Source organism: Sturnira hondurensis, unplaced genomic scaffold (assembly GCF_014824575.4).
Source record: "Sturnira hondurensis isolate 20B ecotype Veracruz unplaced genomic scaffold, ASM1482457v3 Scaffold0023357, whole genome shotgun sequence".
NCBI classification, from domain to species: Eukaryota; Metazoa; Chordata; class Mammalia; order Chiroptera; family Phyllostomidae; genus Sturnira; species Sturnira hondurensis.
Window position 1 is genome coordinate 2643783 of NW_028095988.1, and position 25725 is coordinate 2669507.

Here is a 25725-nt window from a genome sequence, read left to right on the forward strand (position 1 = left end):
TATAGAGAGTGGGGTGGAGGTAAGATTGTATAAATTTCAGGGTTTTTTAAAAATAGGAGGGAAGGAGGGAGGAAATAGCAAAATCTAATGGCTAAAAATCTCTTTCTACAGGAAATAAACTCAGTAACAGAAGTCCAGCAATACTTCATAATTCCTCATAGCTTACCTTTTGTGAGCTGAATCTCACTTGTAAAATGAAGGGTTGAACTTGATCCCTGCTTCTTCATCTTTAATAGTTCTATGTATCATTGAAATTTGTTAGCATCTTTTACAATTTATTTTTTTAAATTTATTTATTTATCTTTAGAGAGGAAGGGAAGGAGAGAGGGAAAGAAATATCAATGTTTGGTTGCCTCTCGTGGATCCCCTGCTGGGAACTGGCCTGCAACCCAGGCATGTGCCCTGACTGGGAATCGAACCACAATCCTTTGGTTCGCAGGCCTGTGCTCAATCCACTGAGCTACACCAGCCAGGGGTACAATTTATTTTAAATATTTTTTTATTTATTTTCTAGAGAATGAGATGATAAATGATCATAATTGATTTTCTCTTCATATGAACAGTAGATCCCCCATTTCTTACACTGCATTATATTAGAAATGTAGAATTTGAAATGAAGAGGCAGGAGGGAAAGCTGCTTTTAATCCTGCCCCCAGAGGTTAACTTTTCAAACAGTTCTTTCAATTTTTTTTAACACTTTTCATTTTTCCTTTTTTATTTAATATTATATGATAGGCAGTATCCCCTGTGACTTACAAACTTTTTACAGATGATTTACAATTGTCACCTAACATTTAGTCTTATGTAATTATTATTTACTTACCATTTCTGTACCTTTGGATATTTAGGATATTCCACATTTCCCCAAGTATAAACCGTGCTCAAGGGAATATATTAAAATGTTAAAACATTTGATTTTTGAATTATTTCCTTAGGGTATATTTCCAGAATTATTAAATCAGAAGTTAGACATTTTTGCCACTATAGACAATTACTGCTGAATTGCTTTTTGTAAACTTTGTATGGGTTTATATATCCAAAGGCAGTGTGAGAGAGTACCTGTTTCCACACATTAAAATTACTTTGAGTCTGTTTTATTGTAAAATATACAGAATAAAATTTCCTATTTTAATGAGTTTTAACTGTATAATTCTGTGGCATTAATTATATATTCCCAATGCTGTACAGTCATCACTATTTCCAAAACTGTTTCATCACATCAAACTGTGTAACTATGAAGCAATAACTCCCCATATTTTTCTCTCCCTTTCAATCTACTTTGTATCTCTATGAATTGATCTACTCTAAATATTTCATAGAAGTGAAATCATAATGTCCTTTTGCATCTGGTTAATTTTACTTATAATATTTTCTTTTTTTTTAAAGATTTTTAATTTGTTTATCTTTAGAGGGAAAGGGAAGGAGAGAAGTATCAATGTATGGTTGCCTCTTGTGAGTCCCCTGCTGGGATCTGGCCCGCAACCCAGGCATGTGCCCTGACTGGGAATCGAACCACAATCATGTGGTTCACAGGCCCGCGCTCAATCCACTGAGCTACGCCAGCCAGGGCTTACTTATAATATTTTTGAGATTCATCTATGTTGTAGCGTATTTCAGAATTTCATTCCTATTTATGGCTAAAATATCTATTTAATGTATATACCACATTTTGTTTATTCATTCATCTGTTGATGGAAGTTGGGGTTGTTTCTACCTTTTGACTGTTGAAAATAACACATCGTTGAACATTGGTATAAGTATCCAGTTTCCTGCCTTGAGTTCTGTTAAGCATATACCTAGGAGTAGGTAGCTAAGTCCTATGGTAATCTATGATTCGTTTCTCGAAGAACCACCTAACTGTTGAACAGAGTCTACAACATTTCCACCATCAGTTTTTGAGGGTTCTAGTTTTGTACATTCTCACCAACACTTGTTACTTTCTGTTTTTGTTTTTCCTTTTTTATTACAGCCTCCTAGCAGGTGTGAAGTGATACTGTAACTGTGATCTGTATTTCTCTAGTGAATAGTTATGTTGAGTATCTTTTCATTTGTTTATTGGCTGTTTTAACTTTTTTAGAGAAATGTGTACTCAAGTCCTTTGCCCATTTTTTAAATTGTCCTTTTGTTGTTGAGTTGGAGTTCTTTGTATATTCTGAATATTAAACCTTCATCAGGTGTATGATTTGCAAAGATTTTCTCCCATTCTGTATGTTGTCTTTTCACTTTCTTGATAATGCTCTTTGGTGTACAAAAGGTTTTAATCCTAATTAAATTCTTATTTATTTATTTATTTTTGTTAATTATACTTTTTTGATGGTCGTATTTAAGAATACATTGTCAGATTCAAGGTCATGAAAATTTACTCCTGTTTTCTTCCATAAGTTTTATGGTTTTAGCACTTAATATTTAGGTTGTTGATTAATTTTAGTTTTTATATATGTTATAAGGTAGTGTTTTAACTTTTAATTTGCATGTGGATATCCAGTTTTCCCAACACCATATTGAAGAGACTTCATACATTTTTGATAAATTTGGATTGACTGATGTGGTAGATAAAAAAGGTCAACATTATAATTTTGTTTTGTATTTTTATCATTGAGGGAAAGCATAGTTTCAAGTTTAGCAATTTGTTCTGTTTTAACTGTCTTTTAATGTATGTCGTCCTCTTATTGATTTAATGTTTTTCTTATACATGTACAGTATGTCATTGGTATAGCAAATATTTATAAATTAATTCTGTTTATAGGGTTTGGGACTTGTTAGAAAACACCCTTCTGGGTTCCATTTATATCTTTATTAAAATATTCCAATAAAGTCAGATGAGAGTAATTGAGTGTAAATATCAAAACTTTTTAATTTAAATTATGTCACTAGAGTTTCCACGTCTTTTTTTTAAATTTTTTCCCAGAATATGCCTGACATATTATCGATATATTCAGCAAATGCTGATTTAATCAATGACGTTACAGGCAGGTTCTTATAGTAGAAGTTAATAGCACAGATTACTTTAAAGTATACAGATTCAATTTTGAAGTCCTTTGAATGTTTTCTCTGTGAACTTGTGCGTCTCAGTTACACACCTGATGGGCTAATGGAGTAATTATTTTTGATTCTTTGAATACAAGGAGTTAAGTAGTCAAATATATTTGGAATACTAGAAAAATATATTGTTGTCTCTGAAGCTAGTGACTTGTCTCCTAGAAGAGGAGCATTATAAGTTATCTTTAGTTATTTTCATTTAAATATCTAAGAGGTGGTCACTTGTTTTAACTGCAGAGTAATTAAAACATTTGTTTAATTATTTTGGACTAAAAATAATAGTTTCTGGAGACCATTTTCTCATTTAAATTGAGGTGATTTATTAATATTTTACCTGTTTGTCAGTTATTTCTGAAAAGTGTAATTTATCTTTATGACAAAACTTTCCATTGTGTGTTTCCTTTTTACTTTGATATTTTTCCTGATTTTTTGTCATTGATGATTTTTAGCCAACAGAAGCCGTACCTCTCTCTCCTCCCACTGTCCCTGTGATCCCTGTCCTGCCAGTCCCTGCTGAGAATACTGTCATCCTACCCACCATACCACAGGTTTTTATTAGTTTCTTTTTTCTTTATAAAAATTTAATTTGCTTTTAATGTTTCATTTGTATTTTTTTCAAAGTGTTTTAATTATTTTTTTGTTAGATTTGATAATTTACTTTGTGTTTTAATTCATATCTTTAGGGAATTAAATATTTGGGATTTAATATAAAGTGGGTTTCAATGTTTGCCATTTTATTAGGTTGTCTATGAAACAGGACACATTCTAAACCTCCTTATAGTTGTTATCATTATTTTTGTACTTACAAATGTGAAACAGTTTTAAAATATTTTTGTTCTTGGAAATCTTATTTATTTTCTAAAGATAATAAAAATTGTCTTTCTGGTCTTGTACTGGATGTTTTATTTTATGTAGCATTTTATTTCATATATATTTATCTTCTTTGGAAATACTCATCTTTCATTTGATTAGATAACAAGTAATTAAATAAAGTATGTGCGAACTCTTTTTTCTACCTTTGCAACATTTCTATAAATCTAAAACTATTCTCAAATAAAATTGATTTTTTTTAAAGTTAACATATAAAAGCCAAAGAATAAAATGAAATAATAGCCAAATGTCACAGACTCTCAACCTTTTTCACTTTCAGAACTTTAGTAGTTCCAAGGGAAGGCTTAAGACACTAACTGCCTTACCAACAGAATTATTCAAAGTCCAAACAGTGGTAGTACTGTTAAGTATAGTAATATAATTTTTGGTGTGAAAGATCTCAGTCTTACTCAAAGTGTAAATAAGTATATCTTTAGATATGTTTTACAGTTGTTGATCTATAGCAAAAATCTAGGTAAAAATAATGTTTGCTGTGTAAATGCAGTCTCCAAATAACTTCCATGAGAGGGAATAGGTGGGATATCAACTGTGATTCCCCTCTCCTAAAAAATGAAAATCAATATCAACATCCTACAGGATAGAATTTTAGGGGAAATTACAGATACTGCACTAAGTCTTTAATAATTCTAAATATGCAGCCAAAGGATTATTATAATAAGGTAGCATGTTTCCAAGTATCTAGGATTTATGAATACAATATTTTTGGTATGAGATTTGAAAGTTTATTTACCCTTATCACTTCATCTGTTTATGTTAGTTTTCTAGACTCTTTTAGAATTTTTTATTAGCTTCTGTTCTTACTATATTCAATAGTGAACCTGTTTCCTGTTCCGAGTTCTGTGATTTATTTCCTCCAAGAGTCCCTAACATAGCATCACACTACACTTGGAAACTGTTGGGACATTGCATTAGCCTTGTAGTTATAAAGGTCTTATAGTCAATTTGATCTGGTTTGGAATTCCAGCCCTACTACCTGCTTGCAAGCTGTGTAACTGAGCAGTTTATTTAACCATTCTGAGCTTCTATTTGCTCAAATCTGTGGCACTGAAGATGATAGTAGTACTAACTTGAGATGTTTTACAATAATTGAAAGAATAACAATGGTATGTGATCTTGGCTATTCATATTATTATTTCATATTTCTTTGAGATAGTAAACCAAGGAACAAGATTTACAAAACAAACAAATGAGGATATCTACACAATAGAGGTGTATTTATTCTACCTGGCTTCATTTTAGTTTTTAAATATACTGCAAAATTCCATGTAGTAGAATTTAATAATTTATATTGCATTGTGTGAGAAGCCTATGGGCATGCCTTATTTTCCAGAATAAGTGTTTTCTTGATTAATCAAGTATAACATATACATTATAAAATTCATACACCTGGTTAAAATGTTTGTCCCTAAATAAGTTTTGAAGTTCATACTTAATATATAAACCAATCTTAACATTTTAAATGGGTATAATTTTTTCCTAAGAATTTACTATACATTTTAGTTGCATCACAATATAATAGAAATGGAAGGAAAGACACAAGATTCAGAGTCTAGCTCTGCCTTTGTGACTCAAATAGGTTACTTAAGATTTCTTACTTTTTATACTCCCTTTATCTACTAAAATAGGGGAATAACACCTCTTTTACTACTTCAAAATGAGTTTGAGGATTGGGCAAGTTAGACAGAAGGATAGCTAGTAGTTCATACTTGTCTTTCAATATTTGTAGATATTGTACTTTTCAGAATGATTTTATATTGATAACACATCATTTACATTTTATGAAAGCCCTGTAAAGTACAATTTATCACACTTATTACTTTGTAACAACAACACAGTGTTACAGAGGGAGATATATTCAACAGCTGCTTGAAGTTGCAGAAAGAGTGTATTTTATAGTGCGACCTACCACTTCTTGGCCTTTTTCACCTTTCCTGGCCTTACCCTTTTGTGACTATGTGGGGGGGTGGGGGGGATTACTCAGCTGCTCATAGCCTCAATTTTTCCATAGAAACTTAGCACATAGGAGGTGCATAACAAATGCTAGTACTCTCTCATGGAGATATAATCATATAATTTCTATGAAACTTGCTTATTAAATACACAGGCTTATATCCACCCCAGCATAAATATTCTCTAAAACCAAATGCTTTAGACCTGTTTCCACCAGTTGTAAGGAGTTACCATGTAATGAAGGTATTGTTGAAAATGCTCTCTTGCTGGTTTTTTGTGTTTGTCAAAGTCTTTGTTCATACTCAAATATTTATGTGCTTTGAAAGGATTGTTTTTTCTTCAGTTTTTGTTATTATTCTAATCATGTATATACAAGATGAATATAACATTCTCCTTGTCTTCTAGGAACCTTCCTACTATCTATGCAACAGACAAGTTAATAAATAATTCCCACATAAGAGTGATTACATTAGAAATATATTCAATGCAGAGCATCCCATGCTTCTGACTATTCAGATTTAACAATACATCTGAGTGTTGAGTCTTAAATGATTTGATCATTAGGATAATCTAAAGTGTGACTTGATGTGTTTTCATTTTACTGGTAATCTTAAATAGAATAGCATACTTTGGATTTACCTTGATGAGCCTTTTTTAACCATACAGTAATATGTGACTTCAGGGCCTATATTCTATTTGTGGTTTTTGTTTTTGTTTTTTTTTGCTTTGGGTTTGTTTATTTTTGTATTATTTTCAGATCATTTCATGCAATGTACACATAAAAGCGTTTTACTAAACTCCACATTTTGGCCTTTTTTAAGAAGGTTTTTATTTTCTTAAATTTTTAAGTATATTTTATTGATTATGCTATTACAGTTGTCCCATTTTTTTTTTCTGCCCTTTATTCCCCTCCACCCCACCCCCCACCAGCATTGCTCCACTTTAGTTCATGTCCTTGCGTTATACATATAAGTTCTTTGGCTTCTCCATTTCCTACTTTTATTCCCCCTGTCTATTTTGCAGCTGCCATTTATGCTTATTTCCTGTACTTTTCCCCCACATTTTCCCCACTCCCCTTCCAACTGATAACTCTCCGTGTGACCTCTATTTCTGTGATTCTGTTCCTTTTCTAGTTTGCTTTGTTTTTGTTTCTGTTTACTGTTCATATTTTTATATATTTTATTGGTTATGCTATTACAGTTGTCCCATTTCCCCCCTTTATTCCCCTCCACCCTGCACACCCCATCCCACTTGCATTCCCCCCCCCCACTTTAGTTCATGTCCATGGGTCATACATATAAGTTCTATGGCTTTTACATTTTCTATACTAGTCTTAACCTCCCCCTGTCTATTTTCTACCTACCATTTATGCTACCTATTCTCTGTACCTTCCCCCTCTGCCCCCCACTCCCCACTGATAACCCTCTGTGATCTCCATTTCTGTGATTCTGTTCCTGTTCTAGTTGTTTGCTTTGTTTTTATTTGTTTGTTTGGTATTTAGGTTCAGTTGTTAATAGCTGTGAGTTTGTTGTCATTTTACTGTTCATCTTTTTTATCTTCTTTTTCTTAGATAAGTCCCTTTAACATTTCATATGATAAGAATTTGGTGATGATGAACACCTTGAACTTGACTTTATCTGGGAAGTGCTTTATCTGCCCTTCCATTCTAGATGATAGCTTTGCTGAATAGAGTAATCTTGAATGTAGGTCCCTGCCTCTCATGATTTCAAATACTTTTTTCCAGCCCCTTCTTGCCTGAAAGGTTTCTTTTAAGAAATCAGCTGACAGTCTGATGGGAACTCCTTTGTAGGTAACTGTCTCCTTTTGTCTTGCTGCTTTTAAGATGCCTTGTCTTTAATTTTAGGTAATGTAATTATGATGTGCCTTTGTGTGTTCACTTAGGTCAACTGCTTTGGGACTGTGAGCTTGCTGGAATTCCTGAAAGTCTATTTCCTTTGCCAGTTTGGGGAAGTTCTCCTTCATTAATTTTCAAATAAGTTTTTAATTTCTTGCTTTTTCTCTTCTTCTGGTACCCCTATTATTCAGATGTTGGAATGTTTAAAGTTGTCCCAAAGGTTCCTAAGGCTCTCTTCATTTTTTTGAATTCTTGTTTCTTCATTCTGTTCTGGTTGAATGTTTACTTCTTTCTTCCGATCCAAATTGTTGATTCGAGTCCTAGTTTCCTTCCCTTCACTGTTGGTTCCCTGTATATTTTTCTTTATTTTACTTTCCATAGCCTTCATTTCTTCTGTTTTGCTCCCATATTCAACCATTTCTGTGAGCATCCTGATTACAAGTGATTTGAACTCTGCATTTGATAGGTTGGCTATCTTTTCATCACTTAGTTCTATTTTCGGACCTTTTTTCTTTTCTTTCATTTGGGTCTTTTTTTTTTTTTTGGTCTCGTAGTGCCTGTTATGTTCTAATGAGTGGAGATTTATGTATTTGCTGAGGCGGGGCAACCCACTTTGCCAAGCTGTGATGCTGTATGTGGGGGAGGGGTCCAAGAGAGAACAATCTGTTTGCCCCACTCTCCATCCACTTTCAGTCACTTGCCCTTCTTCCCACAAGCAAATTGGGTCCTTCTGGTTCTGATTCCCAGGTGTGTGGGCTTGTTTTGTGTATGTTCTAGGACCCTGTGGGTCTCCAACGAACTCTCCTATGAGGCTGAGAGCTTTTCCTACCTTCCACACTTCCCACAGGTTTTTATAGCCAGAATTTTTTAGGCTTATTTTCCCACACTTGACCCCTGGATTGTTTGGTCTGTCTGGCTCCCCAGTTGTTCCTCCTGGTAAATGTGGACCTCCTGCTCTGCCAGCTGCCGCCTTGCTCACCCAGTCCTCAAGCCATCACCTTGCTGTGCTTCCTTTCCACCCCAGCTGCTCATCTCCACCCCTCCTATCAGTCTGAATGAGTGTTTCTTCTTTAACTTCTTAGTTGTCAGACTTCGATACAGTTTGATTTTCTGGCAGTTCTGGTTTTTTGTGTTTCTTTTTCCATTTTAAAGTTGTTGTTGTCTTTCTTTTGATCATGGAAGGAGAGGACGTGTATCTACCTGTGCCTCCATCTTGGCCATATGTCCCTTTTAAAATAACTAGGTCATAGAATTCTTTTAACTGTGTCGTCTCCTCTGTGTTTTAAAATGTAAAATCCGAAATTATGTTAGGATTCTGCAATGTGTTATAGCAGCATCCTTCTAAGGGCATTTGAAATTGAATAGTAAAAGTTGGATGAGCAAAATTATGGTTTTTTGTCTTGCTATTGATATTTGGATCAAATTCTTTAGGGGGTTATTTGTTCCTCTTTCTGGAATATCTCTACCTCTTTACTACACACCCCAACATCTCTTAAGTAAATTGTAGGGTTTCGTTGTCCAAGTTGAAACATACACAATGGTATATATTAGCAGAAACCACTCTGGTTTACAATGTATTTTATTTTACTTCACTGGGCCCTCATACACTTCTCTTGTGTAAAGGCATATGTTGTTGTTCCTTTATAAATGGAGAAAATGAGTTTCAATAACATTTGTGATTTATCTGTACAGTCAAAGTCACTGAACAGCAGAGTGATTTAGAGAGAGACCTAGAACCAAGTCTTTTGATAAGTATCATCAACTTGAAGCAAATTGCAGGGAAGGGTCTTTCTTAATTTGAAATAACTTTCACTCCCTGGCCAGGTAAGCCAATTGGTTAGAGCATCATCCAGATACACCAAGGTTGTGGGTTTGATCCCAGTCAGGAGACGTACAACAGTCAACCACCAAATATGTAAATAAGTGGAATAACAAATAGATGTTTCCCTTCTCTCTTTCTCTCCCCCTCCCCCTCTCCCCCTTCCTCTCTCTGTCTCATTCTCCCCCCATTCCCGCCTTTCTCCTCCCTCTTTTCTTCCCTCTCTTCCCTCCTTCCTCCTCTCTTCCTCTCGCTCTCTAGAAATTAATTTAAAAATTAAATAACTTTCACACATATTTTCCAAGTCTTGTTGTTATTGTTTGATTTCCTAAAGAAGGCTGATAATTTCATGTTACCTGTTCTACCCACTGTCCTGGTTATGAATTAGTTACTGTTTTTTATTTTAGTACTCTTTACCTCAGTTCTCTGAAAGTTTATTCTTTTCTGTAGCCAAATTTTTCTGAATCTCTTTCTTCAGAAATTGCCTGTCCTTGAATGTTGGTACAATGGCATTATGTTTTTCAGAGTTGTGCATCTTAAATTCCAAGCCCAGTCAAATTATACCACTCGATTCACTTGTATTTCCACCTCTTTCAAATCAGAGAGCTACAGAGTACTACTTTGTCAGATAACATTTCTGTATTTTACAACAGGAATTTAGAAAATCTCAGGTTAGTAAAGGCATAATTTATTTCAGCAGACATGTTTTAATTCTCTACCTACGAACATAGTCTTAAATATTTTTATCGTTTTAGATGGCTAAACTCAAGGCAATCAAATCATTCCTTTGGCTTTATTTATATAGGCTCTTATTTTGGACTATATTTTGTGATATTCATGTTTTCAAATTACTGGGTTTTCTTATCCTGATGTTAGTTTTGATTGATTTTCTTGCTTAATCCTCAATGTTAACATTTTTGTTTTTTTCCAATTTTAAGCTTTATGCATGTATTTTTTCTTCAGGTGAGATAATTCACTCATGTTTATTCTAAGATATAGCTACAATAAACATATGTATGTCACTCATCTAATTATGTTCTTGAAGTCAAAGTTACAAATTATTTTTATTAATCTGTATTATTCTTTATTCTAAACTTTAAGTCAAAATCAATTTTATGGTGTGAGTGCTAACATTTTAGTAGCAATTCTGAGTAGCAACTCTCTTAATTATTAACCTCTTACAAACTGAGTGCTTGATTTACTCTAGTTTTTCTTGCTTTACTAGTTTATTATGAAAATTTCTCCAAATAACTCAAATGTGGAGGGAATAGTGGAGTGAAATCTTTTACATACTTGTCACCCAACTACAATTCATTCATCAACTTGTGTTCTCTTATATATGATCTACTGTAGCAGCTCCCACTTCTAACTTCTCACTGGTTTTATTTTGAAGTAAATTTAACACTGTGTGATTTTTGTATATATATTTCAATATAGGTAGTCTTTGTATTAGTATAATCAAAAGTGATCTTCTCTACAGTGGTGAGTTGGTGCTCATGAGCTGCTAACATTGTAATACTTTTGGTATAAATTAGATTTTGATTAAAACCAACTTTTCCACCTGTAAGGTTGGTAATACATGGGGAGAGACATCCAAATAACTTTCTTGCCGTATTTTTAAAGAATATAACTTATTTTGTAACTTTAAATAGCCTTGTTCTTTCTTGCTTGCCCTCTTCTTAATTGTCCTGTTTTTGCGTAATTGCTTAAGTGAAATAAAGTGAAGTTGTACCATTAATTTTTTTACTTAAGTGAAATATTATCAATTTGAAGTATCTCAGTAGGTCATTGGGAAATGAATATTTTCTAATATTCATAAAATCTCATATTTGTAAGTTGACTAGCTTTGCTTAAATAGCAATCTTACAAATAGTATCTTTATTAGATTTGGTTTTCACTGAATCATTCAAAGATGGACTGTTACATTTAAAGGCAGAACTGCTCATAAAAGTTAATCTCATGCTTATACTTAGTAAAGTATTACCTACTTATTTTTAACTTGTTGCTTCATGTAGCCCAAATGCATACTGTATAACCATGCTGTATACTATATTTAACCATGACTATGTTGTCTTTAAGCATTTAATTATATGATCATCCATATCTTGTACTTTGCTGAAAATAATGTAAAACATTTGAACTCTGAATATATATACACTTTTTAGAAAAGCCCATACATATACCTGGAATACAATGGTTATGTTGTATATAATGTTTATTTCATACAGCTTTTATACATAATTCTTTATTAATTGGAGTAGAACTATTAATTGTTATAAACATATCTGCTACCAGTTTAAAGGATAGTCATCTTTTTATTCTATGAAAATGTCATTTGATTTGGTACCTCTATACTTTCAAATATGTAGAAGAAAGATAATTTTGAGGTTAATAACATCAGTTTTCTAGTATGTTTCTGATATATTCTATGATTTTCATTTGGCATTAATTGCATTTTATTCTTTAAATTTTATTTTACCTACATAAGAATTATTTTCCATCTCAACCAGAAAATCAAGGCTTTTTCAATCCAAATTTAACTAGATGTGTGGTTTTGTTTTTGTGTGCATGTGCGTGTGTTTTGCGGTTTTTTCTTTTTTTGCTTGGGTTTGTTTTTGTTAGTTAATTTTTATTGTTTTATTGTAATCATTGCTATTCTTTGAGTTATCTAGAATAACAGTTGGAAAGCAATAATTGCAGCTGAAAAATAATTGGGGGCTTTTACATTAACAGTGTCTTTCCAATTTTCTAAAAGTTTATAATTGATTTTTTTTGTGGTAGTTTTTTTTTTATGTTCAAATACAATTCAGTGTGGGAGAGATTTTTTTTTCAGGGTAATAAAATGACTGGAATCTTTATGGAATCCTTGGGAACAGAAAAACTAATGATTTCTAAGTATTTCAGGAAGAGTTGTTTGTTTCACTAAAGAAAATTTAGAATTTTTAAGAAGGCTGGTGAACTTCTTTGCGCATCTTAAGAAAATTGTTTTAGCAGAAATTAATCTTTCCACTGTTGCTGAAAACTGGATACATTGTTTAACATATGCAAAGCTCATATAAAATTATAGTTTAAGAAACAGCACAGCTTTCATATTCTTCCAACATGTGTATATATTAATATGTAATATGTCAATTTTCCTGTTAAGCTAACACATTTACAATTCTTTTTTTAAGGCAAATCCTCCTCCAGTACTGGTCAACACAGATAGTTTGGAAACGCCAACTTATGTAAGTTCCATTTCATCCCCACATTTAAATAATTCTGCTTTTCCTGTTCACTTTTTGATATAGATATAAAGACCACAGCATTATTTTTTCTCATATATTGTACTTAAAATGTTTTATCATTGACATGCAGTTGTTAAAGTAAGTAAAACAGTGCTGTCCTTTTTTGTCATTTCTTTTCCCAATACTTACACAAAGAAGAAGTGTTGAAACAGAAATTTATGGTTTCATTCTTAAATTAAAATCGTTAACTTTTGCCAAAGGCTATTTTAGACCAGTGGCCACTAACACAATGCCATATGTTCAAAGAGTCATGTTAGAAGTCTAATTGGGTGACTTAATTTTTAATAACCAGGTTTATGTGTATATTCACATATTAAAATAGTTAAAAGTATGTACATTTAAATTGATTGGCGTTTCTCTCTAAATTTACTTTGTTAAAAAGCCCTCTTTTCCTTATAGATAAATAGCCAGAACAACAAAATCGGATCTAACATTTTTCACTCCAAAAGGAAAATGTCTTTGGGTATATTTAAGTAGAAGTAGTGCCTGTGCATTTTTTAAATCAAATGGCACATAATTTCATAAGCTGTAAAGACCCTTTCCCTTTACTTTTGAACTGTAGTTGATTTTAGGCTATACTCTAAAACATTTTATTTGGCTTTATATTTTTTGTATTTATGTGGATATGGATGTATCAAATATTTGGGGATTTCAGAAAACCTCAGATAACACTTAAAAACAAACAGAAATGCTAATGTACACTTTTTTTTCCAGAATCTTTCCAGTCAGTGTTACTTTTCACACTGACATAGATTACTTGAGCTGAATTTTGTTTGTGCATTTGTCACTATTTTCTTCACATTTCTTTCTCCTTCACTTGTTCTCTTTGTTGACTTATTTTTTGCTTAGGTGAAGTCAGTGATTAAATATTTTGATTTTTCAGACCCTTTCAACTAAAATATCAATATATAATGGTTAACAGAGTAAACAATGGTATCAACAAAAAAAATAAATACATATGCATTTTAGGGGAACCATCAACTAATTGAAAGCAATATAAGCATACTAAGCAGCGAACATGGAGTAAAAGTTGTATGATTTCCAGTTTGTGTGACGTAGCATTAAAAAAATAGTTTTCTTGCTCAGCAAGTTTTGCTGGGGGTCTCCAAGAGCACTCACTACCCACTTTGGGAGATTTTCTAGAACTCACAAGACTCAGCATAAGATTTATTACAGCTGTGTAGTAAGTCAGGATCTGCAGTCAGATTATGACTGTATGTCTAGAGGAATCCATATTTAAATTTTCTTATACTTTCTTCCTCCGATGAGGTGTCACACAGAACACTCTTTTCCCTAGCAATAAATGCAGCAACCTGTGTGGAGTTTTTCTGCCGAGGGAACTCATTATGGACTCAGTGCAGTGATTTTTATGGCCAGTTGTTCAGCTAGGCACCCTTTGTCAGGCACATACCAAATTTCCAAGCTCCCAAAAGGGGAAAGCTGAAGGTCAGCATAAAATGCATTGTTTTTATAAACTAACCACAGCAAATTACTACCTTTCACTTAGGGAATGGTGTTAACATGCCCAAAATCAATTTCTCAGATGTCTGCTAAGACCCTTCTAGAGATAGCAGCCTTAGGCCTGGTATGTTAACTCTTTTCTGGACATAAAGCAATAAGATAAATTCTAATTCCTCAGGCAAGATCTGTCAGAGTGTGCTACTTGATCATACTTCAAGAACACAGTGTGAAATGTTTGGGTAGTAGCTATCCTCTGTGGCTCTTGCTTCGTGTAGGCAAAAACCATGTGTTTTCTTTGGGTAAAACAATCTTAAACTTTAGGAAATAAGAATTTAATTCTGAATTTTAAAATGTATTCCAGAATCATTTTTAAACTTATTATTCCTTCATTAATTCCCTAATCAACTATGTATTGATAAATAAAAATAAGAAAAATTACAGCTGCTACCTTAGAACACATTTTGGCCCTTTCTATAATCATTACACTTCCCCAAATGAAGTAATTGAACAGGTGATACATGCACATGATGCAAAATTCAAAAGATACAAAAGGCTACCCAGTGAATAGTAAAAGGTTCTTCCACTTCTGCTTCTAGTCTTCCAGTTTCCCTTGACTAAAGCACAAAGTTTTAGTAGTATCATATGTCTGTCTACAAACATTCTCTGCATATGCATGCATAAGTGTGTGGTTGCTAACCTTTTACCACGTAAAACCAGTGCCCTGATAATTTTTGTATACATATGTTGTGTATATATACAAGTATATAATCAGAACATAATAATATACATAGATTGCTAAAAGAGTGTCAATTTTTAGATTTGATCATTATTGACAAATTGCACTTAATAGAGTTTTGCCCATTTATAATTCAACAAAAAGTATATTATTTTTTACTCCATACTGTCAACCAGTATAGTTTGGTAATAAACTTTTTTTATCTTTTGTTAACATGTTTAAACTGTATTAACTCACTGGTTTAATTTGCATTTCTGGTTATAGCTCACGTTTTCTACCTTTTCACCTTAAATTTTTTGAGATATTCACATACCACAAAATTTACCTTTTTAAAGTGTGACTTATTGTTTTTAGGTTATTTGCAATATTATGCCATCACCACCACTTTCTTATTCCAGAACATTGTATCACCCTATTAAAAAAAAAAAATCCTATACCTATTACCAGCTACTCCCCACTCTGCCCTTCCTTCAGCCCCTGACAACCACTAATCTACTTTCTGTCCCTATGGATTTGTCTATTCTGGGCCATTTGAAAGAATAGAGTGATACAGCATGTACTCTTTTGTGTCTGGCTTCTTTCACTTAGCCTATTTTCAAGGTTCATGCATGAAAGTTTGCTTTTTATATGGCAAAATGACCTTCCATTATGTGTATAAACCACATTTTTTTGTTATTCTTTTTGTTGATTTTGAGTCCCTGCTTTCATTTCCTAGTGATAGAATTACTGCATCATATATACTTAGGGTTTTCAGGAACCACCTGTTTTCCATAGCAGTTGCACCATTTACCTTCCCACCATCAATATTATGAGGGTTTTAGTTTCTCCACATTTTCACCAGTCTTACTATTTCATCAACACGTTTTGGAGTTTTTTTATTATAGCCAGCATAGTGGGTATGAAGTGATACTTCATTGTAGATTTGATTTGCATGCACTTAATGACTAATGTTGAGCATCTTTTCATGTGCTTATTGGCTATTTGTATATCTCCTTGGGAGAAATGTCTATTCTCATCTGTTGCCCATTTTTTAAATTGAATTATAATCTTTTATTAATAATTTATGAGTTATGTCTATATTCTAGATATAAATCATTTATCATCATATATTTGATTGGACAAATTTTCTCCTGTTCTGTGGATTATCTTTTTATATTTGATAATCTCCTTTGAAGCATGAAAGTCATTCATTCATACACATACACACATTTTCACTTATGCTTTTAATGTCATATATATATAAGAAACTATTGCCTAATCCCAGCTCACAAGGACTTACACTTATGTTCTTTTCTAAACTTACGTTTTTTTTCTAAGAGTTTTATAGTTTTAGCTCTCACTCTTAGGTCTTTGATCCATTTTCAGTTAATTTTATATACTGTAGAAGGTAAAAGTCCAACTTGATTCTTTTGCATGCGGGTATCTGATTGTTTCATTACCATTTATTAGAAAAACTATTCTTTCTTTATTGAATGGTTTTGCCACCCTTGTAGAAAATCAGTTCATCACTAATATATGGATTTATTTCTGAACTTGTAATTATTTTCTATTCATCTGTATGTATATTCTTATACCAGTAGTCTGGATTACAGTAACTTTGTAGTAAATTGTGAAGTCAGGGAGTGTAGGTCCCATAACTTTTAAAATTTGTTTTGTCTATTTTGGGTTCTTTGCATTTCCATATGAATTTTAGGATCAGCTTATCAGTTTCTGCACACACTAAAAAGACAGCTGGAGTTTTGATGGTGATTGAATGGAATCTATAGGTAAATTTGGGGATCAGTATTGCCATTTTATCAATATTGTGTCTTGTAATCCATTGACACAAAATGTCTTTCTATTCGTTTATAATAAAGCTTTCGTTTTCTTCAATAATGTTTTGCTTTTTTCAGTGTACAACTCTTAACACTTTTATAAAATTATTCCTGTTTTCATTTTCCTCTTTTAACACTAATATAAATGGGTTTGTTTTCTTAATTTTATTTATTGGTTTTTTCATGCTTGTGTATGGCAGTGTAAAAGATTTTTTGGTATCTATCAATCCTTTGATCTTACTGAACTCATTTATTACCTCTAATAGTTTTTTGGTGTGGATTTCTTTTAATTTTCAATGTAAGATCATGTCATTTGCAAATTGAGATAATTTTAACTCTTCCCTTTTAGTCAGGATGCGTTTTAATTATTTTTCTTGCCTAATCGTCCTGGCTAAAACCTCCACTATAATGGTTAATAAAAGTGGCAGGAGCAGACATCCTTATCCTTATTTTGTTACTGATCCTTGGGTGGAAGCTTGCAGTCTTTTACCATTAAGTATGATGTGTTATATTCAATTTTCACTATTCACTGATAATATAATTTCATTGGCCTTGAGTTGATTTTTCTCTTCATGTATTTCTGTTCTTTCCTTAAACAATAAAAAATGTTAAGGAAAGGCAAAATTAGAGACAAAATTTCTAGAGATCCTGTTGGTTTCAGTAATGAGTGGAAATGTTGAAATAATTTTCATCTGTTCTTTTGTGTTTATTTTCCTTAAGACAGATCATGAACAACAATGAAGCTTAGGTAAATTTATGCCTAAATTTATGCCTTTGGTAGTTCTCTTACATACTAAAAAACTTCAGTTTCTTCACACATAGTGTAGTTGATAAATACAGTATTTTAAAATCAACCCAAATGGCTATCCATTATTTAGGAAAAATATTTAAGTAAATTATTTTTGGGTTTGTACTTTGTATTTAATTATGTTAATTTTTCATTAGGAAGAACATCTTTCTTCTTCCCAATACATTCTATACCCTTGTGTTAATACAGATTTGAGGTTTTTAATTGCCTGAGATTATTATTGCCTGAGGGGTCCCACATTTACCAGAAGGAACAACTGGGGAGCCAGACAGACCAAACAATCCAGGGGTCAAGTGTGGGAAAATAAGCCTAAAAAATTCTGGCTATAAAAACCTGTGGGAAGTGTGGAAGGTAGGAGAGGCTCTCAGCCTCATAGGAGAGTTCGTTGGAGACCCACAGGGTCCTAGAACATACACAAAATAAGCCCACACACCTGGGAATCAGAACCAGAAGGACCCAATTTGCTTGTGGGAAGAAGGGCAAGTGACTGAAAGTGGATGGAGAGTGGGGCAAGCAAATTGTTCTCTCTTGGACCCCTCCCCCACATACAGCATCACAGCTTGGCAAAGTGGGTTGCCCCGTCCCAGCAAATACATAAATTAATATAAACCATAAGTCATATAAATATTAATAAATAAAATATTGAATTTCAGTATATTACTATAGTATAGTATAGTATAATATACTTTAGTATATTACTCTGTAGTTAAGGTGTTACTGAAATGAACCTAAACAACAGGAAATAATTAAGCTTTTTAAAAATACTCCTTTGAAGTAAAAATAGGTAGTAACAGAATAGCCATGGGGATATAAAGTATACTGTAGCAAACTTAGTAGTCAAAGAACTTATACACATGATCCATGGATTTGAACAATGATGGGGGGGATTGCCTGAGGGGAGTACAGGATACTGGGAGGAGGGGGGCAAAGGGGGAAAAATCAGGACAACTGTAATCAATAAAAAGGTCAGGTTGAGATGACATGTTAAGATGGTTTTTAGGGTACATAACCTGCCATCTTCTCAGATAGCTGGCATCTGAATAAAGTGCACATAAATATTCCAAAACTAAAAATAAAAATCTTTCTTTGGACAAATGTTATACCAGTTATGTAATAGAGTTTGTGCTGTTTGGATATATTAGTGTTGCTGATTAGAAAAGTAAAATCTTTATAGATACCTGTGTCATAAATTGTCCTATACTTCTTTATGGCACTTCGTACCCATAGTTAAAGCAAGTTGTATTAAAAAGAAATATTATACAACTTTAGGAGTTAAACAATAAATGCAGTTTCAATACATTAGTAATGACTAGTTGGAAGTATGAGTCCATTAACTGTCAGTAAAAATATGAAACACATAGCAATCAGCTTAACAGGAAATGTATAGAGTTTGTAGTAAGAAAACTGTAAAACCTTACTGGTGGCTTTAAAGAATGCTTGAGAAAGTAGAGAGCAGATATCTGTGCTGAGCAGGAATATCATGTAGAGATCATTATTTTCCCAAGATATATTCATTTTGTAATTCTGTTGTCTAAAGATGGATCTCTCTAATTTTGTTCCCACCTAATTACTTCTCACTGTATTCTTTTGAGAGTAATAAGCCCATTAGCCAATTATTTCTTTCCTGTTGGAAACCACATTTTGTAAAGATACTATGAAAAGAAAACTAAGCAAACCTACAGCACCAATTTTTTTTCCACATTTACTGTTAATGAAGTGGTACTTGTAGAGTAATTTGTGTTCTGGGTAGTGTGTACTCTTGACATTTAGAAGCCCAGTTTCAAAGTGGGTTTTTTCTTATATTTTATTCATTTATCTTTAGAGGGGAAGGGAAGAAGAGAGGGAGAGAAATATTAAGGTGTGGTTGCCTCTCGTGTGTCCCCCGCTGGGAACTGGCCTGCAACCCAGGCATGTGCCCTGACTGGGAATCGAACCTTGACCATCTGGTTTGCAGGCCCAAATTCAATCCACTGAGCTACACCAGCCAGGACTCAAAGTGTTTAATGCTATAATTGAATTGTCTCTGTTCATCAGACAGTTTCAGTTATTCAGAGTTTAGGAATAAATCATTTGGCATCTACATGACTTTCTCACTGTTTACCTTTTTAAAAATTGCTGTATATTTTATGATACCTGGAATTCTCACCAAATATGAGTACATCATGACATGGCATTAAATAAGCACAAGGATATAAGTATCTACCTTATGAGGAGGTTTAATGATGAAAATCTCAAATTCCTTAAAGTAGTAGTCATAAGTCACAATACAAAAACCTTTACATATTAACACCAAAAGAACCATATAAGCACACTTACATGAAAATGTTTTCCAGAATAAAATTTTAGACTACTCTATTTAGAAATGAACAAATAAACAAAAATCGAGCCCAGTGTAGCAATTTTGGAACTTTGCCAAAGCTAAGGAAAATTTATTAACTTCGATGGATTTTTAAAAAATAGAAACTAAAGGCCCTGGCTGGTGTAGCTCAGTGGATTGAGCACGGGCCTGCGAACCAGATGATCATGGTTTGATTCCCAGTCAGGGCACATGCCTGGGTTGCAGGCCAGTTCCTGGCAGGGGCCAGTTCCCAGCAGGGGATGCACAAGAAGCAACCATACATTGATGTTTCTCTTCCTCTCTCTTTCCCTTCCCCTCTAAAGATAAATAAATAAAATATTAAAAAAAATAGAAACTAATAAGCATGCATGTATTGGACATTCAACTCCAGCAACTTCTTAAATAGTCTAAAGAAAGAATAAAGAACTGATCAAAACAAAAGCAGAAAGAAATAGTGTAAAATGTAATAGATTAATCAATTAAGACTATTTCTTTGACAAAGAGTGATAGACTTTTAGCAAGTCTGAGCAAGAAAAATAAAGATGATACAAATAATCTTTAGAATAAGAAAAGTGGTATAGCTGCTCATGGATTATATTTTTACTCAGAAAAAGGACTTTCAGTCCTGTTGGTAGAATATGCATATGTATAACCCTTCTGAACTTCAGATGCATAGAAATAATAATTTATACACATAGCACTGAGAGCATAATCTCAAAAACAAAAAGAAAATCTCTTAAAGAAGAGGAAACAAAGTAGCAACTGAGTTTGAATACTTCATGCCATAAGAAGTAAGAACCAAAAAAAATCAGTAGAGATGGGTCTTTTTTTTTTAATTTAATTCTTGTTCAAGTACAATTTTCTGTCTTATATTCCCAGCCCTGCCCACCCCCAGTGCTCCCTACCTCCCTCCCATTTCTGCCCCCCACCTTAGTTATTGTCCATGTGTCCTTTATACTTGTTCATGTGAGTCCTTCCCCTTTTCCTCTGTGATTCTCTCCCCTCTCCCCTCTGATCCCTCTCAGCCTGTTCTGTATTTCAGTGTCTTTGGTCACATTTTGCTTGCTTGTTTGTTTTGTTGTTTAGATTCCTGTTAATGGTGATATCATATGGTATTTGTCTTTCATGGGTCTTAAAAGACTTGTAGCCTATGAATTGGACTTGAATTAAGGGTAATATGGTGAGGAAAGCAAAGTAGCTTGCATAATTTCACTATTCTGTTGCTGTGTAACAAAATAGTCTGAAACTTAGCAGCTTAAAAAACTGCTAAGTTTTTATTTATGAGAAATAAAAGTTCATTATTTCTCATGGTTTTCTGGCTTAACTCAATGGTTCTGCTTCACATGGTGTTGGCTGGGGCATTGCAAAATGCTGGAAGATCCAAAATAGCCTTATTCACATGGTTGGCAGTTGGCGCTGCTTGCTGATGAGGAGTGCAGCATGGGGCTTTTGGGCAAAGATTTTGATTGTCCTTTATTTGAATCTCTTCACAGGCTGAGCTTCCTTACTTTATAGGTGCTGGGTTCTAAGGCGGTATTCCTAAGACAAATGTGAATATTGTAGCGCATCACATGACCTAGCTTCGGAAACAGTACATCATTTATGCCACATTCTGTTTTAACAAAAGTCACCTAGGACCCAGATCCAGAGGGGGAGAAATCACAGCATCTCTTGATAGTAGGATAGTTTAGTCATATTGTAAAAGAGTATGTAGTGTGGAAGATGGTAAGAATCTAGAGAAATGGAATTTGTCACAATCCCTGTTCGACTGACTAGATTGAGTATTTTGCCCAGCTTCATGTTAGCAGAAATGTTAAAGCAGTGATTTGAACCCAAGTTAATCTGATTCCAAGGACAATTCATCATTCACCAGTGGCCCTCATTGTGGGAATTACTTCTAGGAAGGAATAGGGAAAAATTGGAAGGATTAAGAGAAAGTACTTGGTCTGTAAATTGTGAGCAACAACTTGAATGGTAAATCAAATTTGAGCATGAAAATACATAAGTGAAATGTGTGACAAGAAACACTAAAGTAACGTGGAGGTGGGAACTTGTAGCCCATGTAAAGGAAAGAGCAAATCATTTAGATTTGGTCTATATATATAAGGCTCATGAAGAGGTGAGATACATATGTTAGAAATGAAGCTGAGTGATAGATTGGGGTAAATTCATGCAGAACTTTGTATGAGCTTCTGAATGTTCTGGAAGAAGTATGTTATTATTAGACATGGGCTCTAAAAAAGATCTGCATAAAACACATTAGAATAATTTGAACAATGGAGGATACTAATCTAAATGATTGGGTAGATTACATTAGCAATAGTCGTGAGGAGATTAACAAAGGCTTGAACCAAAGTAATAGAAATGAGAATACAGATGATGGTTTTCAGAAAAACTGAAGTATTGAAATCAAAGAATTGGCAATTGGTTAAGGTGTATGAAATCAAGGTAGAAAAGAGTCAGCGTTTGATGATATTAAAAACTGAATGTACCCTTTCTGTATTTGCAAGTCATGATACCAAGAATGTTAGCTCATAAGTCACATTGTACTCTTCCATTCCTTCAAAACGTTTCCTAATATTATTAAAATGAAGCTATATTGTCTTACCATTTCAAATTTTACACTCTAAATAACTTTCTATGCTACTTCTTTCCCCTCTCCCATTAGGTTAATGGCACTGATGCAGACTATGAATATGAGGAAATCACACTTGAAAGGGTAAGAACTGTTAATTATCTTTTAATTTATGCATAAATCTGTTGCTTTAAAAAACTCTTTGAATATACAGTACTGCTCTTTCATGTAGAATTCAAGGGAATAGAGCTTTCAAATACAAACACGTGGCAGGGGAAATTAGGGAGTAGAGGAAATGAGCAAAAAGGAACAAGGACTCATGGACATGGACAACAGTGTGATGATTGCTGGGAGGAAGGCACATAAGGGGACTAAATGGTAATGGAAAAAATATAATAAAGATTAAAAAAATAATTAAAGATAACACACCAAGTGTGTAAATAAATGGGGAAAATAAGCATTTGTAACATAGTAAATACGTATGTTGATTTAACAAGTTTTTAAATTAAAATGTTAAAAAGCATATGATATTTGTTTCTTTTATATGTTCACATATGAAATTAGCCATGATATTTTCAGAACATACTGCTTTTCTTTAATAATCTTTTTTAAGTGAACTTTTTATTTTTTATTTTACTATTTTTTTTATTCTGGCACTTTTTTTGGCTCTGATATCATGTCTTTATTTTTGTTTTGTTTTTTGTTTTTTTAAATATATTTTATTCATTATGCCATTACAAGCTGTCCCATTTCCCCCTTCATTCCCCTCCACCCTGCACACCCCCTCTCCCCATTCCCCCCTTTTAGTTTGTGTCCATGTCTCACAAGTTCTTTAGATTCTGTATTTCCCCCACTATTCTCGCCCTCCCCCCTGTCTATTTTCTACCTACCGTCTATGCTACTTAGTCTCTGTACCTTCTCCCTGCCCTCTTCCTCCCACTCCCCTGTTGCTCCCCCTCCATGTGATCTCCTTTTCTATGGTTCTGCTCCTGATCTAGCTGTCCTCTTAGTTTGCTTTTGTTTTAAGTGTGGTTGTTAATAACTGTGAGTTTGCTGTCCTTTCACTGGTCATCTTTTTTATCTTCTTTTTCTTATATAAGTCCCTTTAGCATTTCATATAATAAGGGCTTGGTGATGATGAACTCCTTGAACTTGACCTTATCTGAGAAGCACTTTATCTGCCCTTTCATTCTAAATGAAAGCTTTGCTGGATAGAGCAATCTTGGCTGTAGGTCTTTGGATTTCATGACTTGGAATACTTCTTTCCAGCCCCTTCTTGCCTGTAAGGTCTCTTTTGAGAAATCCGCTGACAGTCTGATGGGAACTCCTTTGTAGGTGACTGTCCCCTTATATCTTGCTGCTTCTAGAATTCTCTCCTTCATTTTAATCTTGGCTAATGTAATTATGCTGTGCCTTGGTGTGTTCTTCCTTGGGTCCACCTTCTTTGGGACTCTCTGAGCTTCCGGACTTCCTGGAAGTCTGTTTCCTTTGCCAGATTGGGGAAGTTCTCCTTTAATATTTGTTCAAATAACTTTTCTACTTGGTCTTCCTCTTCCCCTTCTGGTACCCTTATAATTCGGATGTTGGAGCCTTGAAAGATGTCCTGGAGGTTCCTCAGCCTCTCATTTTTTTGAATTCTTGTTTCTGCATTGTTTTCTGTTTGGTCGTTTTTTTCTTCCTTCTGGTCCACTCATTTGATTTGAGTCCCAGTTTCCTTCCCATCACTATTGTTTCCCTGTGCATTTTGCTTCATTTCACTTATTGAAGCCTTCGTTTCTTCTTCTAATTTGTGACTAAAATCAACCAGTTCTGTGAGCATCCTGATCACCAGTGTTTTGAACTATGCATCCGGTAGATTGGCTATCTCTTGGTCGCTTAGAAATATTGGCTCTGGGGCTTTGAGCTGTTCTTCTTCTTGAGCCATAATGTTTTGGTCTGTTTTTGCTTGTTACATATGAGGGGCGGAGCCTTAGGTATTCACCAGGGCAAGGCAACCCAGGTCACTGGGTTGTGACGCTGTATGTGGAGTTAGAGAGGGGCAATAGCATTTTTTTCTGCTCGCTCTCTGATTTCTGTCCCCTCTGCTGCTTCCCACAAGCAAATTGGGCCCTTCTGGTGTTAGTTCCCAGATATATGGGGTTGTGCACCCTCCACAACCCTGTGGGTCTCTCCAACAAACTCTCTGTGAGCCTGGGAGCCTCTCCCAGCACCTCGACCCCTGAAAGTTTTTCCAATTGGTGCTTTTAGACCTTATTTCCCGTTGCTGGGGCCCTAGCCCAAGCAGTCTGTCTCACTGTTCACTCCTTCACTTGGTTTATCTGCGCGCGAATGTGTGACCACAGTCAGCCAGGCACCTTGAGCCCTTACTGGGTCTGCCCGTTGCCACCCCATGCCTGGGATCCACTAACCGCTGCCTGTGCGCCTAGGTCGGTCCAGCAGCTTTTTCCTGCACAACCCCTCTCCACCAGCCACTGACGCAGCCCCCTTACCAGTCTGGATGAATGGTTCATTGTTGTCGGACTTCAGTACAGTTCAACTTTCTCTTTGTTTTGGTTGTGTTGTGGTTTTTAAATATTTGTTGTTCATAAACTTGGTTGTGCAAGTAGGTACAGTGTTTCCACCTATGCCTCCATCTTGGCCGGGAGTCTCAGTGAACTCTTTTTATTTAAAATAACTTTAGATTTATAGAAGAGTTATAGAGTTCCCATTATCCTGAACTCAGTTTCATCTGTTGTTAACATCTTACATTACTAGAATATATTTGTTTCAACTAATGAGTCAATATTGATACATTATCACTATTATTATTGATACATTGACTAAAGTGTATACTTTATTTAATTGTCTTAGTTTGATGTTTTTTTTTCCAGAATCTCATTCAGGATACCACATTACGTTTAGTTATCATGTCTCTTAGGCTCTTTCGGACTGACAGTTTCTCAGATTATTCATAGTTTTTAATTTAATTTCTATTTTAACTTATTTTTCATATAATAAAACGTTACTTATTTTAAATACATATTTAGTAACCTGGTCATTATATCAGTATTCTTACCTAGCAAAATAATAACCATATTTCTAATTGAGAAGACCCTACTATAACTTTATAGACTCCCCCAGTCAGAAAATACCTTCAGGGTACAATTCAGATG

At 34.0% G+C, this 25725-nt stretch overlaps 1 protein-coding gene across 11 annotated transcripts in view; it reads left to right on the forward strand.

The window, feature by feature from the left end:
- Window positions 1-25725, forward strand: part of DLG1 (discs large MAGUK scaffold protein 1) — a 309015-nt gene that overhangs the window by 116777 nt on the left and 166513 nt on the right. For 8 of the 11 annotated variants that reach the window (XM_037037510.1, XM_037037507.1, XM_037037511.1 and 5 more), the window contains 3 exons: window positions 3489-3587; window positions 12728-12781; window positions 22667-22717. In XM_037037510.1, the coding sequence (XP_036893405.1) occupies window positions 3489-3587; window positions 12728-12781; window positions 22667-22717 (204 nt within the window). The remainder of the gene's footprint in view (window positions 1-3488; window positions 3588-12727; window positions 12782-22666; window positions 22718-25725) is intronic. The other 3 variants (XM_037037513.1, XM_037037514.1, XM_037037516.1) reach the window with 1 other exon arrangement.